This window comes from Hypanus sabinus, chromosome X1 (assembly GCF_030144855.1).
Source record: "Hypanus sabinus isolate sHypSab1 chromosome X1, sHypSab1.hap1, whole genome shotgun sequence".
Classification (NCBI taxonomy): domain Eukaryota; kingdom Metazoa; phylum Chordata; class Chondrichthyes; order Myliobatiformes; family Dasyatidae; genus Hypanus; species Hypanus sabinus.
Window position 1 is genome coordinate 15,235,237 of NC_082738.1, and position 15,439 is coordinate 15,250,675.

Below are 15,439 nucleotides of genomic sequence, written 5' to 3' on the forward strand. Positions count from 1 at the left end.
CGGACTGAAAGCTTATTGCTAGCAAGCTTGAAAGCTTAGGACAATGTGAGCCTGAGAGTGGTGTCTACCATGGTTTAAACAATGAAGGTGGACCACTGTTATGCAGTAGTTGAGTGTGGTGTTCCAATAACTTTTTTTTCTGGTTGTAACTCCAAAGCTATTTAATGTAGATGAATAATGTATATTTTATTTCCCTCAAGGATGAGAATTGTTTGTACATTGGGTGGAAATTAAGACTAGATTTTGTGTCAACCTAGAAATGCAACTTTTTTTCTCTCTCTCTTTGCCCATCACTCTGCCTGTTCTCCATCTCCCTCTGGTGCTCCCCTCCCCCTTTCTCCCTAGGCCTCCTGTCCCATGATCTTTTCCCTTCTCCAGCTCTGTATCCCTTTTGCCAATCACCTTTCCGGCTCTCAGCTTTGCCCCACCCCCTCAGGTCTTCTATCATTTTGCATTTTCCCCTCCCCCTCTTACTTTCAAATCTCTTGCTATCTTTCCTTTCAGTTAATCCTGACGAAGGGTCTCGGCCTGAAATGTCAACGGTGCTTCTCCCTATAGATGCTGCCTGGCCTGCTGCGTTCCACCAGCATTTTGTGTGTGTTGCTTGAATTTCCAGCATCTGCAGATTTCCTTGTGTTTGCTTTAGAAATGCAACTTGTTGGAATAGCACAAGTCTTTAAGCAGTGTATTTATTTGCTTAAATCTATATTAAGAGTCATATATTATACTTGCCAAAACTGAGCTAAATTCCACGTAATTGTTCTTGTATATACTTGGGCTGATGAAGAACAACTTGGGGAGAGAATGTGAGTTACGTAGGACCCTAAGAACATTCAGGATATCTAGTGCTATAGCAATTCCTTTTGCTTTGTGACAGCAATTCTTAAAAAGGTGCCCTTTTCTTTTTAACTACATCACCATTTAAGCACTCTGATGGGCCTGATGTTGGTCCTCTTCTTGCATTGTTAAGCTCACTTACTCCTTGTTTTTCTCAGCAGTGCCATCAGCAATCCATAAAGTAGACTAAAGTGAGCTGAAGTAAATATGTATGATCAGTTGAAAAACTGCAGGTGGTAAAAATCTGAAAGAAGAATAAAGTGCTGGAACCACTCAACAGATGCTACCTAGCCTGCTGAGTATTTCCAGGATTCTGTTGCAGTCTTTAGTTTTACTGTTGTGAAACTTTATTGGATTTAGATGTTTATTCTTCTTCCAAAGAAAAGTTTTCAGTCTTTTGAATGAAATGTTGACTTGCTGCCAGTTTTAATGTGACCTTGCTGTTGAAAATAGGAAGGCAGTTTTGCTGGAGATCCATCACTGATGCAGTCCTGATTCTGAACAGCAGTGAAGACTGGCTTGTGCATTTTGGAAAAATGAAGAGAGACCTGACATAAACTTGTGGTACAATTTTAAAAGGGGCATATGAATAGAAAGGCATGGGATCCATGTTCTGACACTTCAAAAGCTTGGATAAGTTAATAAATCTAGTCCCAAATTATCAGACCATTCTGTTTGATAGAGAGGACAACGAAATGTGTGACGCTGGGCAGGACCTGTGCCTGTGCACCTCAATAAAAAGAGCAACCCAACCTAACACAAACTCTCAGCATATCTACAGCCCTGTAAATTTTAAATCAGACAAGGATTTCTGCCCCAAACTCCCATTTAAACAGTGGGTTCTGGAATCCTCCTGCCTTTAAGTGAAGTTATATGGTTTTCATCTTTCCTCTATACTCCAAGTTATTAGCTCCTCTACTAAGGAAATGGGTTCCTCACTCACTCACTCCTCAGAGGAACTCAGCTGGCCAGGCAGCATCTATGGGGGGGAGGGGAGGAGCACAGTTGATGTTTCAGGCTGAAACAAGGGCCAAAACGTTGACTTTCCTTTTCCCTTAGATGCTGTCAAGCCTGTGGAGTTTCTTCAGCATTTTGTGTGTGTTGCTCGGATCTCCAGCATCTGCAGATTTTCTCTTGTTTGTGAAGCAAACAGGTTGATTAGTTTTTATTCTCCCCTTGTAATATGGCCCACCTCAGTAAGTCTCACCTCCAATCTTTCTTCGTTTTCCACTCAAGTGTTATCACATTCAGCTGGACTAATTATATCAATAGCAAATAATAAAATATTAACAGGCTCATATGTTTTTAAGATGTATCATATACAACTTTCAAGAAGGTTTGCTTCTCTGAAATCTGTTTTCCTTTTCACATGCAAAGTAATTTTAAAACCAATCTGTATTTCAATCTCAGAAAACATATTTGCATTCCTCAAGTAACTCCTGTCCACATTTTCTTGATGTCCTTTTGACAAACCCCATGAAGCTATAACTTTTTTTTCAGAAACTGTAATGCTCTTTTTAAGAATTAAGGATATAAATCACTGCCAGCTATTCAACAGTTTAGTGCTTCATTTATGATTACATTATTTCCTTTTACCATCCTCCCAAAATCTTTTATTCTGATATCTCTAGATCACTAAGAGAGCTATTCAGTTTTACTCTTCCACTCTGAGGTGGGGTTTCTCCAAACTTTGAGATATGATGGGATTTTTTTTATTACAATTTTATCTTGAGGTAATTATTATGCTGTTTGAATGGATCCCTAACACTGGTGATAATGTTTAAACAAATCATTGCTTGTGATATGTAATTTAGAAGTAAATGAGATGTAAATTATGGGCAGCAGCACAAAGCTGGATGGAAATGAACATTTAAATAGAGTGAAGTCCATGCTGCCAATGCTCTATTGGCTCAATTGTACTGCTGAAGTTACATTCATATCTTTTGAATGTCTTTGATGCCGTTGTTCACGTCAGAATAACAGTTTGTATCTTGCCACCTTACAAATTTTAAATAATTTCAAGTCATTGTGTACTACAGCAGAGATTAAAATGAATGGTTGTCTATTTATGCAATGTTATCTAGAATTGTTTTAAGACTATCTTTTGATATGATTTGTTATGTATTTGTACTATCTTGCTCAGATTACTGCTGTTCGTGCAATAGTTCCCAACAGGAGTAACAATGAGATCATTCTGGTATTGCAACATTATGACAATTGTGTAGACAAAGCTGTGCAAGCTTTTATGGAAGGTAAGCCTTTTTTTTCTCCTCCTACTGAATATGCAACTAACTTCAGTGTTGCTCTAAGCACGTAGACAATAGCTATTGAAATTAAGCATAAAGAGAGCGGAAGTTTAGAACTAAGGTGTGTAAAAGCATTAGTGTTAAGTGATTCTTTTTGTTGCAAGCAAACTTCAATTGCTGGTTAAAACTAAAAGGCACAATCAACCAATTGTATTTTGAATAGTAATCATCCTTTAGTTAATGTAGAATTAGAATGGGTTCTGTCCTACATTAGCTCCAACCTGTAATCTGAAACTGTGTTCTAAAATCAGAAATTGGGAGGCATACGAGTTTCTGATGAAGTTTACATATTCATTTATTTTTGATTTATATACAGTAATTTAATTGGAACCATGAATAAAATGAATGGATGAATATAAATATTCTGTTCAGAGATTTGAAATAGCTTTTCATATACACCTGTAACATTATATTTAACATATAATACCTATAACCTGTTAAAACAAATGTTGACTATATTAGAATAATTAATGCAGATGACAAAAAAAAACTTTATCAACTAATGGAGACTGTGGAGGGTGGGGGCCACAGAGATAAATGAAGTTATACATGGTCCACAATCAGAAAAGGTTCAGAACCACTGGTCTAAATCATCAGTTGATTCTAGATACAGTCGACCCTCCCTATCCGCGAGTTCCGCATGTGTGAATTCAACCAACCATGAATCGAGAAAATCCGGAAGTGCTCTTCCAGCACATGTTGTTCAAGCATGTACAGACTTTTTTTCTTGTCATTATTCCCCAAACAATGCAGTATAACAACTATTTTACATAGCATTTACATTGTGTTAGGTATTATAAGTAATCTAGAGATGATTTAAAGTAAACAGGTGGGTTATCGTGGATCAGGATTGAAAAAAATAGTAAGTTCTCTTACTAAGTAAGTCGGAACAGGTACATCTGGTATTATTTAGCATCAGTTAGTCAAACGTTTGTCTTAGTATATAGTATATATTTTACCTTTCTGTGCATATAAAACACTTAAGAACGTATGTTTCAGCACTGGGCTCGGGAACAGAAGTTCCCAAGTTCGATCCAGTGACAGATCATTCCTGAGCACATTCCCATCCGTGCCTGGTTGATATGGAGGATCAAAAACCCAAAACCTAATAATTAAACCACTGCGTTGTTTAGTAATAATTGTACCTTTTATCGGGGCAGGACTGTAGCCTAACGCTTTTCCAATGACCGATGGCGTCACCTCTTTCCGATCGCTTTATTATTTCCACTTTATTTTCAATCATGCTCGTGATTATTTTCGTGAACAGAAACACTGGATTCAGAGCTCTACCACTGGGTCCTAATGTCCACCGCACTGAAACAAGTTAAATAAGGTCTGGGGTTCCACTGGGTCCTAAGGTTCACCACATTGAGACAGGTTGAATAAGGGACTTGAGCATCTGCGTGTTTTGGTATCCGCGAGGGGTCCCAGAACCAATCCCTCGCAGATAAGGAGGGCCGACTGTACTTGTACTGAATGTAACTGCCAACTTGCCGTACCCTGACTTTTAAACAGGCAATAAAATTTCAGAGTTTATGTTCGTTGTTTCAAAATTCATTTGCTCACTGTGTTTTCTGTGAACATCATAATTCTGCTTTGAAACAGCCAACCATCACTAAGGGTTATTTCCTATTATAGAATTCCTACTGTCAGAATATTTGGGCTGTCAGTGATATATTAACGCAAATTTCTGTGCTTTGCTTTGCTTTTCCCAGCTAATCCTTCCCCAAAAAAAACTTCACTTAAGGTTTGAACAAAGGTCAAAAAAGATGTTGAACACAAATCATAGCTACATTTTCAAGCTAAAATCCATACATTATCTTGGATACTAACCAGAGATCCAAACTGGAATGTCCTATTCAGACCACTTTCCCTTATCTTTATATAGAAGTTGTTTGACAGTACAGTCTGCTGTGGTATTTCCCTTTGCTACACTCACTGTCCTTGTGCCTGATCTGCCAAATAATGCTGAAATGGAAGCAAAAAAACTGCAGAAACAGGAGATCCAGAATGAACAAAAGCAGACAATGGTGCAAGTCAAGTAGCATTAAGCAGAGAAATGGCCAGTGCTTCAAGTCGATGACCCTTCCTTGGAACTGAAAGTGGGAAAGCAAACATTTTAAGTTGTAAGCATGGAGCAGGGTGAAGCAGGAATGCCTGCAAAAGGTGGAGACCAAAGTTATTAAGGCAAACATTACTGAAGAGCAGGGATTTGGAGCCTTTTTTATGCCGTGGACCAATACCATTAAGCACGCGGTCCTTGTACCCCAGGTTGGGAACCCTTGCCCGAGAGGAAAACAAAAGGACCAAATTAAAACTGAAAGCTATGATAATATATGTGGTGTGGAGGGGGGGAGAAGAGTGCCCTGTGGTGAATCCTAAGGAAAGTGAGGTGCTGTTGCTCAAGTTTGCTTCAGGCATCATTGCAACAGTTTAGGCAGGTAGTGTGACCGAAAATTAAATTGACAGTTGACTGGAACCTCAGTCGTCCTTGCAGACTAAACAGTGGTGTTCTTCAAAACAGTCACCCAGCTTGCATTTAATTTCTCCACTGTTTTTTTTAAAAAAACACATTGTGAGCACTAAATGCAGTACACTAAATAGATAGAAATAAAAGTGAACTGTTGCTTCACCTGGAAGGACTTTTGATTTCTGGATGGCAAGAAGAGAAAAAGGGCATCTCTTGCCATGGCATGGAAAAGTGCTGAGGAGTGGTTGATAGGGATATAGGAGTGAACTAACAAGTTGCAGAGGAAACTGTCCCTTTGGAATGCTGAATAGGGAATGGAAGGGAAGGTGTGCTACATTATGGCATGTTTAAGATGGCAGAAGTTATGGAAGCTTCTGTGGTAGAAGTACATAAAAGATGCTGGTAATTAGAAATGAGGCAGAAAAAGATGGAAACACTCAGCAGGTCAGGTGGCAACCATGGATAGAAAAGTAGAATCAATGTGTCAGGTTGAAGTTGAAGAATGATTGCTTTCCAGAAAGCCTCTATTCAATCTGAATGGATAATCTTGAGCCACTAGGTGCTGTCACTATAGTTCTCTGCCCTGTTTCCATTTTGACCTCTCCTTCTACCTTTGGCTTCCGGCATTACCATTGAAGCTTGATGTAAGCTCAAGGAACAGCACCTTATTTTACCTTTCATTTTCAATTTGTTCTTTTGCCTTTCTCTGTCTCCATTAGTATTAAAAGTAGGATTACTTTTGACAATTTTGGTCTTCACTCTTCTCAGACATCCCTTTTGTTCCTTCCACTCTTTCCCCCTCTGCAATTTAAAACGCATTTGTTGAATTCCATTGAATCCATTAATTCCATTAATCTGAAAATGTATTCTGTTTCTCTCTGTTGATGCTGACTGACCACCTGTGTGTCTCCAGCATTTTCTGTTGATACTGAAACAGGATGGTTTAGTGCTTAGTGTCTGCTTCCACTAGAAAGACATTGAATCTTACTATACTTAGCAATTTAGAGGCAAACAGACAAGACAAAGGTCACTATTTTGTTAATTTGGGCTGGATTTGAATCCAAGTATTGGAAATCAAAGACTAACGTCCAACTCCTCCATCTTCTGTTCCATGACTGCTCTTCAGAAAGATATTAGAAACTTTTTTCCAGCATATTAGTCATTTTAGTAATTGATTTGCCTACTTTAACAGAAAAAGCATAACATTTTGTCCTTGGAAAAAGCATAACAATTCTTCTGATGCTCTTGGATTGTCATTTTTTTGGAACCCTTAACTAGAACCTAGTGGTTACCAATGAAGAGCCCAAATCAGCATCCTATTTTCTTCAACTAAATCCTTTTGATTCAGATGTGTTGCAAATATCTGCAGTATGTGAAAGCATTTACACAATTCTAAAACACCAAATCAACATCACCAGCAAAAAAATACATAGTACAAATTGTGGTTGTGCCAATAAGATAACAATTCAAATAAATTCTTGTTAATTCAAAGGTTTCACAATGTAGTTGGTGATGCTACTTTTGAATAATTGTAATTTAATGATTTGTGTATTTGTTTAATCAAGGTTATGCTACAGAAGTTTTAAAAGAATGGAATGTAACGGGGAAAAAGAAGGTAAGAAACATAAAAACAGTAGGAAACCACTTAGCTTTTAAGCTCCTCTGCATTCAAGTAGATCATAATTGCTGTACTTCAGACCCTTGTTACGTCTTGCCAATCAAATCTCAATTCAATTCCCTGCCTCCCAATTAATTTTCAATTATCTTTAAACTTTCTAATTGGAAAGTTTAAACAGTGGTTAAAACAACCAACTGTTTTAGTGGGATAAGATTGCAAAATGGTTGCAATACAGAAAGTAATTAAACCCTTGGAGTTCATACCAACTCTTACTAAGTATTTCAACACCATGCTCTCTTCCTATATACCTGCAAGTACTATTCCTCCTTTTGAAAGCCACAGTTGAATCTTTTTCCACTTTTAGCTCTGGTGCTACCTTAGGACATTTCAGACCCAAACTACTCATGTGAAAGTGTTACCTCATCTCAATTCTTTTACCTGTGACCCCCATTCTGTTTCCACTGCTTTATTTTTATTGAGCCACAACATGGAATAAGCCCTTCCATCCCTTTGAGCCATGCTGCCCAGCTATCCCCCAATTTAATTCAACCCTAATCACAGGATCATTACAATGACCAGTCAACCTACCAACCAGTACGTTTTTGGACTGTGGGAGGAAACCCACACAGTCACGGGAAGAATCTACAAACTACTTATAGGCAGCAGCGGGAATTGAACCCAGGTCACCTGTACTGTAAAGCATTGTGCTAACTGCTGCGCTACCATGTCATCCTCTCCTGACCCTTTTATCAATGGGATCAGTTTGACTCTTCAGTCTATGCCCTTAATAAATTTAAATACTTCAGACAGATCCCCTCACAACCTCCTCTCTTAGAGGTATAGTACCGGTTTCTTAAGTCTCTTCCTGTAATTGAAATCCCTCTTTCCTGGAATCACCTTTGTGAATATTTTTCTACACCCCCTCCAAAGATGTTGCGCATTTCCTAAAGTGAGTTGCCTAGAACTGAATACAGTACTCCAATTGTGAAAAATCAATATTTTATGAAGGTGGCTCGTGTTTGCAAATGTAATTTTGTTAATGAAAAAGTAGTTTTTCTTGCTTTGTTTGTCTTTTGTGTATGTTCCAGTGATGCTAGTAACAAAAAAGGATTGAGGACAGTATTAATTGATACCACATAAAATGGCATGGATTCCGATTAGATTCAGTATGGAAAATTTACCAATTATGTGCGATCTGTACAATTAGAAACTGATAAATCCAAAACATTTAATAACATCCCCATCAGTTGCTTTTTCAATCCTAGGGAAAAATAATGGAAGGTGCCTTTGATAGCACTGTTCGGCAGAACTTACTCATAAGAGCATACAAAACAGGAGTATGAGTAGATCAACTAGCCTCTGGTCCTGCTCTACCATTCAATATGATAATGGCTGTTTCAATCCCTTTTTGCACCTACATGTCAACCCTTTATGTTAATACACAGAACTCCCAGATGTCTTTGTATCCAATTTTATAGTCTCACTCCATTTTAATAATAATTAGCTTTATCAGTTTTCCTTGCAAAGTCTGGGTATAGGACTAAATTCTTTGGCACTCCACTGATTACTGACTTTTAATCTAAAACAATGTTTATTGCTTTCTCAAAACAGGAACAAAACTCATAAAACATTATTTCCCTTTTATAAGACCACATTAACTACTGGATTGCCTTTAGATTTTCTAAATGCTCCGCTATTTCCTCAATGAATTCTAGCATTTTCCCAATGACAGACATTAGGCTAGCTAGCCAATAATTTCCTGCTTTCAGTCTCATCTTTTGTCCAAAGGCAGCATTAAATCTGTTTTCCAATTCTCTGGGACCCCTCTGGAATTGAGAGGAGTTTTGGTAGATTATACCCAATACATCCACTATCTTTGTAACCACTTTCTTTAAACTACTAGAATGCCATCAGCTACAAGAGATTGTCAGCTTTTAGCTCCCATCAGTTTACCTAGTACTGTCCAAGTGACTGATTATTTTTAAACTACTGTCTCCCTGTAGCCCCTTGATTATCTATTATTCTTTGGATGGTTTGGCAACCATGAAGACTGGTTCAAAATAATTATTTAGAATCTGTCATTTCTCTACTTATCATATTAATTCCTCACTTACATCTAAGGGACCAACACCTACTTTAGTTACACTTGTATATCTGCAGTTTATTCTCCTGCTTCTCTTGTTTTATAATTTTTTGGTCATTGAGGCTTTCTAGGGTTTCTCTTCAGATTTTGAGCATCTGTTATTTTTATGCTTTTCAATTTCTGACCAGTTTTGACAAAGTTATTGACTTGTAACAATAATTTGGCTTTTCTTTCTCTACAGACACTGCCTGGCCTTCTGGGCTTTTCCAGCATTCTCCTTTATTTCAGATTTCCACAACTGCTATCTCAGTTGCAAAATGGTTTGTTTTTGTTTTGTTCTTTCTTCAGTTCTAAGTTCTGTCCTATTTGTTCCTGGCATTTTAGCTACCTTCACTACTGCCTCTTTGCTGCCATTAATTTGCTTAACATTGTGAAAGATCCCACTCTCCCTGCTCATGGTCTGTTTGTCCCACTCCCATTAGGGAGGAGGCTACATCGCACCCATGCCAGGACCACCAGACTTAAAAACAATACCTTTTGCCCAAGCAGTAAGGCTTATCAACACCTCCAACTATCCCACCATTCCACACCCCAGCCACCACTATTTATCATTTCCTGTCTGTCACCTTATGTGCAGACATTCGTGCCCAATATCACTTTATGGACATGTAATTAGTCTATGTATAAAGCTATTTATATTTATTATGTTTTTGTTATTGTGTTCTTTATCTTACTGTTTTTATTGTGCTGCATCTGAGCCAGAGTAACAATTATTTTGCTCTCCTTTACACTTGTGCACTGGAAATGACATGAAACAATTTCGAATCTTGAACCTAATTAATTTTCTCCATTTCCATCTCTGCATCAAGATATATCCTTTGTTCTCCGTCTCTTCCCCCTTCTATGCAGCTTATACTTGTCTTAATTTGGAAATAATTGTTTGACATTGCTAGATTTAAACTTTGGAAGTCACTAAATAGTATGTGGGAATACCTTGGCCTTCAACAGTTCAAAAATTCTCCTGCCAACATCTCAAGTACAATTAAGGGTGGGCAGTGAATGATGCTCTTGCAGTGTCACCCACATCTTTTGAATGAAACTAAAGAGTTCTAGTAATGCTGTATAGAATGTGGCATTGAGTGAAAAATAATTATTTTTGAATCCTTTTAATTAGGGAATTCAGTAATGACAATTCCCTTTTATTATTGGAATTGCCTTGATCTTGATTAGACTCCTGTGTAGAGTTTGTGACATGTAATTGCACTCAACTCTTCACTTTTTTGAAAGAAAATTCAGTTTAATACCTACAAATATTACCCAAGTTGTATCAAGTCAAGTCGCTTTTATTGTCATTTCAACCATAACTGCTGGTACAGAACACAGTAAAAACGAGACAGTGTTCTTCCAGGACCATGGTGCTACATGAAACAGCACAAAACTACACTAGACTTCAGACCTACACGAGACTACATAAAGTGCACAAAACAGTGCAGAACAGTACAATAATTAATAAACAAGACAATAGGCACAGTAAAGGGCAAATTACAATATAATGTAAATGATGTTTTAGCAGGAATTGAGAAAGAAATTAGCAAAAATTGCGACGGGAATGGAGTGGTGTTCAGTTGAGTGTGTGTTGATTGGTGTCGGTGTAGACTCTGGGAATTGAGGAGTCTAATGGCTTGGAGGAAGAAACTGTATGAGCTTTTATTCAGTATCTCAATATGTATTTAATTTACTGGCCGCCTTTTTATTTACCTGCTTGCATTATTTTTTAAATACCAAATTGGTGCTGTGGAGTTAAGTAAAGTAGGAACTTGATTAGGTTTATTGTGTTTAATTTTTAAAATGACAATCCAGATAGCATAAGAGAAGGCTCCTATCTTAGTGGACTTATGGCTTGGATTCAAGCACAAAGTTTCAAGATGTAAAGGCAGTTTTAATTCATCACACTATTTGCTTTAACCAACAGCCAGCCACCCCACCTACCAATCACAACAAGATTTGTTGAATTATGCCCTTTGTTAAATCTTGCTCCGTTAATTTTGCCTGATACTGTTTCCAATAACCTTTGATTCTTTCATTTTGTATAACTTTTGCACATACATGAGCAAACAAGCCTCTTGTTCCAGTGCTTCTCTCCTGCCAGCTTTTATGTATTTGTCCTGTGACAGATACTGGAATTGAATATTTGCCCTTTAAGATGCCTACAAATAAAATCTCTTGTCCCACTTGGTCACTTCACTTATATGTGTTTAATTCTAACCAATGTGCAATTAGTTCATGAAAATTTCTCTATCCATATGGATTTGGCTATTTTGGTTCCTTCTCAATAAATGAGTCCACCTGTGCCTACGTCTGACAAAATCTAAACAAGCATGGACTGATAAATAGCAAGTAACATGAGTGTAACATAAATACAAGACAGTGACCATATCCCATCAAAAGTGTTTAACTATACAAGGCTAATGATCAATGGCATAATTGTCAAGTCTGGTAGCATCAATGTCAGGATATTGCCATTAACTGGAGTCTCAACTCGACCAGCAAAGTACGTACTTGGTCAAGAGCTGGGTATCCTGTGGTAAGTAACCTAAAATCCCAAAGCCCTTCCAGCATTAGCAAGAAATAAATCAGAAACCTAATGGAGTGCTTATCACTTCCCTGGATAAGTGCAAAGATTTTTGTAAAAAGCTTGAAAACCATCCAGAACAAAGCACCCCATTTGCCACTCTAAATATTCACTCCCTGCACAATTAGTGCATCGTAGCCATGATATGTATCATTTACAAAACTTAGGCTATCCTGACAAACAACCCACAAACCCATAACCTTTACCACTTAAAAAGAGCATGTGCTCCAGGTTCATTGAAGTTCCAGCACCTGCAGGTTCCTCTCCAATCTGAAAACTACTGACTTAGAAATCTATTGCTGCATGAAGAACTTTGGAAGTTCCTTCACAGGAAAAGAAACAATTTAAAGTATTTCACCCATGGAGTTAATAGAGACCTTTACCTCTGCTGTCTAGATTCACATCCAGCAAATTTGATCTTTTCGATATATCTTCAAAGACATCTAGTTGAAGTGTGTGTTGTGATCTGACAAAGTTGAAATGAGACAGGGGCTATAATATAATCTTGCTTTCAACTGGGTAGTCAGTTAACAGCTATGTGATGTTGGTGCACACAATGGAAATGTTGTAGGAATGACATTTAATGAGTGAGTCTGGGGGTCAGGCAAGGAGATATCTGCTCTTACACCTGATCCCTATACAGCAAAGACATTTTTTTATATCGACACTAGATGCAGAGAAAAGAAGAAAACATATTTCATATAGAGCAAGTTTTGTGAAAACTTGCCATAGCTAGTTGTGATGTCAAAAAAAATTCCCTTAAGGATTTGAAGTCTTAAAAGTTGTAAATATTTTAAGTATCTGTTTTTTAAAACAATACTAGAACAAAAAGAAGAAGAAAATTAAACCAAAGCCAAAAGTCGAAGCAGAACCAGAACAACTGCAGCCAGAAAAAAATGCAGCTAGTGGTGGTGAATTATCTGCAGCTTCTTCGGAGAAGGAGGAAATAAATGGTTATCACATCAATGGATCTGTGAATGAAGATGGGTCAGTGGATTCTCTCAGTGAGCACCTGGAGACTTTCTCAGTGGATGCCCAAGAGCTGGACGATTCTGAATCATTGACTCCTGAAATTAATGGTATAATAGGTCGGTGTATCTGAATATCACTCTAATTGATTAATTATATTTTCTTTTGTGCACATTTTTAAATTCATTCTTCTATGTTTTGTTATTCTTGATCTCTCAAATAATTTTAAGAATCTAGTTTTGTTTTTGGTAGTGGGTTGACTCTAATATGAAAGTATGTTCTACTCTGCACAAACTGAACTAAATATAACACTGAAACTTGTTAATGACAATGCTCTCTGGCTTCACTATTCCAGCACCGGTATGCAATAATCAATAGCGCTAACAAAATAGCTTTCTTTTCTTATAAGTGTGCCATATGTGCCGAGTGTTGGTTTTTATCATGAAACTTAAAGTAAATTTCATTTTAATGTATATTCTGTACTTTTTCTCCCTAATCCACTGCAAAACAAAATTTAATAATAACTTTATGATGTTTTTTTGGTCTCCCAGGTTCTCATCAATAATGACTAATGAATGTTGATGATATTTAAATTCCTAAATACTCTTATCACATGATAGTACAGAAATTGAAAATTAATACATCTTAAAGTGTCTTTGTACATGTACGATTATGGCAGGTTGCAAATACCTGACATACAAACAGTTCATGCGTACAGATGAGTGTTTGGCTGACTGATGTGGAATTAGCTTATTAGCTTCCATAGGGCTGCAGGCTCAGGGCTTTCTCTGGCCACCCACCCCCTATTACCCCCCCCCCCCCAGTACAACAAATGGGGCTGAGTCAAGCTGAGCAGAACTGGGAGCACTGTGCAGACTCACTGACGTACTTGGATTGGGTGAGTCAGCTGCTTACTCTCTCACCGCCGCTTTTTCTCTGATTCTCTCCCACACACTTTTTGTTCATATTCAAATTACAAACTGTTCCAGTTACAACTGGAACTCTGTTGTAATCTTGGGACTGCCTGCACAAATTTTTAAAACATCAACAGTGAATTAACGCATTAAAATACCTTTTGCAAATCATTTGTGAAGGTTTGACTTTGCTAATTTTATTACTATACAACTTACTGTCATCTAACATAGAGGCCAGTTATTTTTGTAACTGCATCAATAAGGTGGTATGTCTGAATGTGTAGTCTTTAACTGTTGTATCTGCTTAAACTTCAGGCGCCCTCAAGTTCTTCCCTTTGAAGGGGAGAAACTGCTTGCTTGTGCATTGCTCTTGTACATTTCATTTAGACTAAAATCCATCTTAGTTATTTTTTTAAAAGAAAAAGCTCTTTCAGGTAAGTCTTTGAAGGATGTGGTTTCCTTGCTTTACAAAGTCACAATATTTGCTGTAGCCTGTATTGAAAAGACTAAATCTTTGAGTTTTTAAATGATTTGTATCTATAACCTAATGAGAAAAATTCAAAACTCTGTATGATTTTGCTTTTTATCTTTGAAATTTAAAATATTTGACTTGAGGAAAATGTATGTTTTGGTCTACGACATTCACCCTGACAATTCTTTTAACTAATATTTTTCAGAATCTGCAGTAGAGAATGAAAAGTGTAAAGCAGAATCAAAGTTCCAACCTAATCAACAGTCCCACAGATCTAGAATGCAGCAACAGAGCAATGCAGCCAAATCCAGATCGCATGTTTCTTCAGGATCACTGTCCTCTGGCTCCCTCCCCGTAGTCATGCCAGATGACAGTGGATTTGTTCCACCTAAAAATAAAAAAATAGGTAAGGGATATTTGCAAAAGTGGTTTATGTGGCTTAAAGTACTTAAATTTAGTTCTGTTACTATTTAAGGGCCAATTTGGAAGCAAAAATGTTCGCCATATCAAGGTGTCCAGTCATTGTTGGGTGTGTTGAATCAAGATATGTATGAGAAAAATTGTGCAGCCTTTTAAGTGTAGAGTGTTTGCTTTTTATAAAATAACATGAAATATATGTCAGAAATTGTGCATTCAGTGCCACCAGTCCTTGCCTGTATTTACACTGTAGTTGAGCCCTTGTCCATCCATCCTCTGTGTAATACTTCTCCCTCATAGCTTTTGTTTTAATGTCTGTCTCTCAACTACACTATAAGTCAGTTCTGCATTCGTACCACTTTATTTTTTCCTTGCTATCGATCTTATTCATGGCCTCCTAGTTTTGGTCTTTCTCACAGATGCTTTGAAAGACTGGGCAAGGTGTTTGCATGTGTGGGAAAGAACAAAACCAGGAGTTCCCATGGACCCCATGCCTCCTGACTTTCTGGATGAGCCTACCTTGGGGAACCTTGTCGAATGCCTTACGAAAAATAGGATAAGCTAAGATTATTTTCCTTGTGTGGTGAGGTGAAATAAAGAAAGCTGGATGGAGATTTTATGAAAATGTCTAAATTAATCAGGGATGGTTGGGAGCAAAATGGAGGGACCAGTTTCCCTTTAAAGAAGCACATAGATTTAAAGTAATTGGAAGAATGGTTAG

At 37.5% G+C, this 15,439-nt stretch overlaps 1 protein-coding gene across 4 annotated transcripts in view; it reads left to right on the forward strand.

The window, feature by feature from the left end:
* LOC132384617 (spermatogenesis-associated serine-rich protein 2-like) overlaps window positions 1–15,439 on the forward strand; it is a 115,234-nt gene that overhangs the window by 55,462 nt on the left and 44,333 nt on the right. For 2 of the 4 annotated variants that reach the window (XM_059955886.1, XM_059955887.1), the window contains exons 4-7: window positions 2,981–3,089; window positions 7,179–7,228; window positions 12,770–13,034; window positions 14,507–14,707. In XM_059955886.1, the coding sequence (XP_059811869.1) occupies window positions 2,981–3,089; window positions 7,179–7,228; window positions 12,770–13,034; window positions 14,507–14,707 (625 nt within the window). Of the gene's footprint in view, window positions 1–1,290; window positions 1,402–2,980; window positions 3,090–7,178; window positions 7,229–12,769; window positions 13,035–14,506; window positions 14,708–15,439 lie in introns of all 4 variants that reach the window. The other 2 variants (XM_059955889.1, XM_059955888.1) reach the window with 2 other exon arrangements.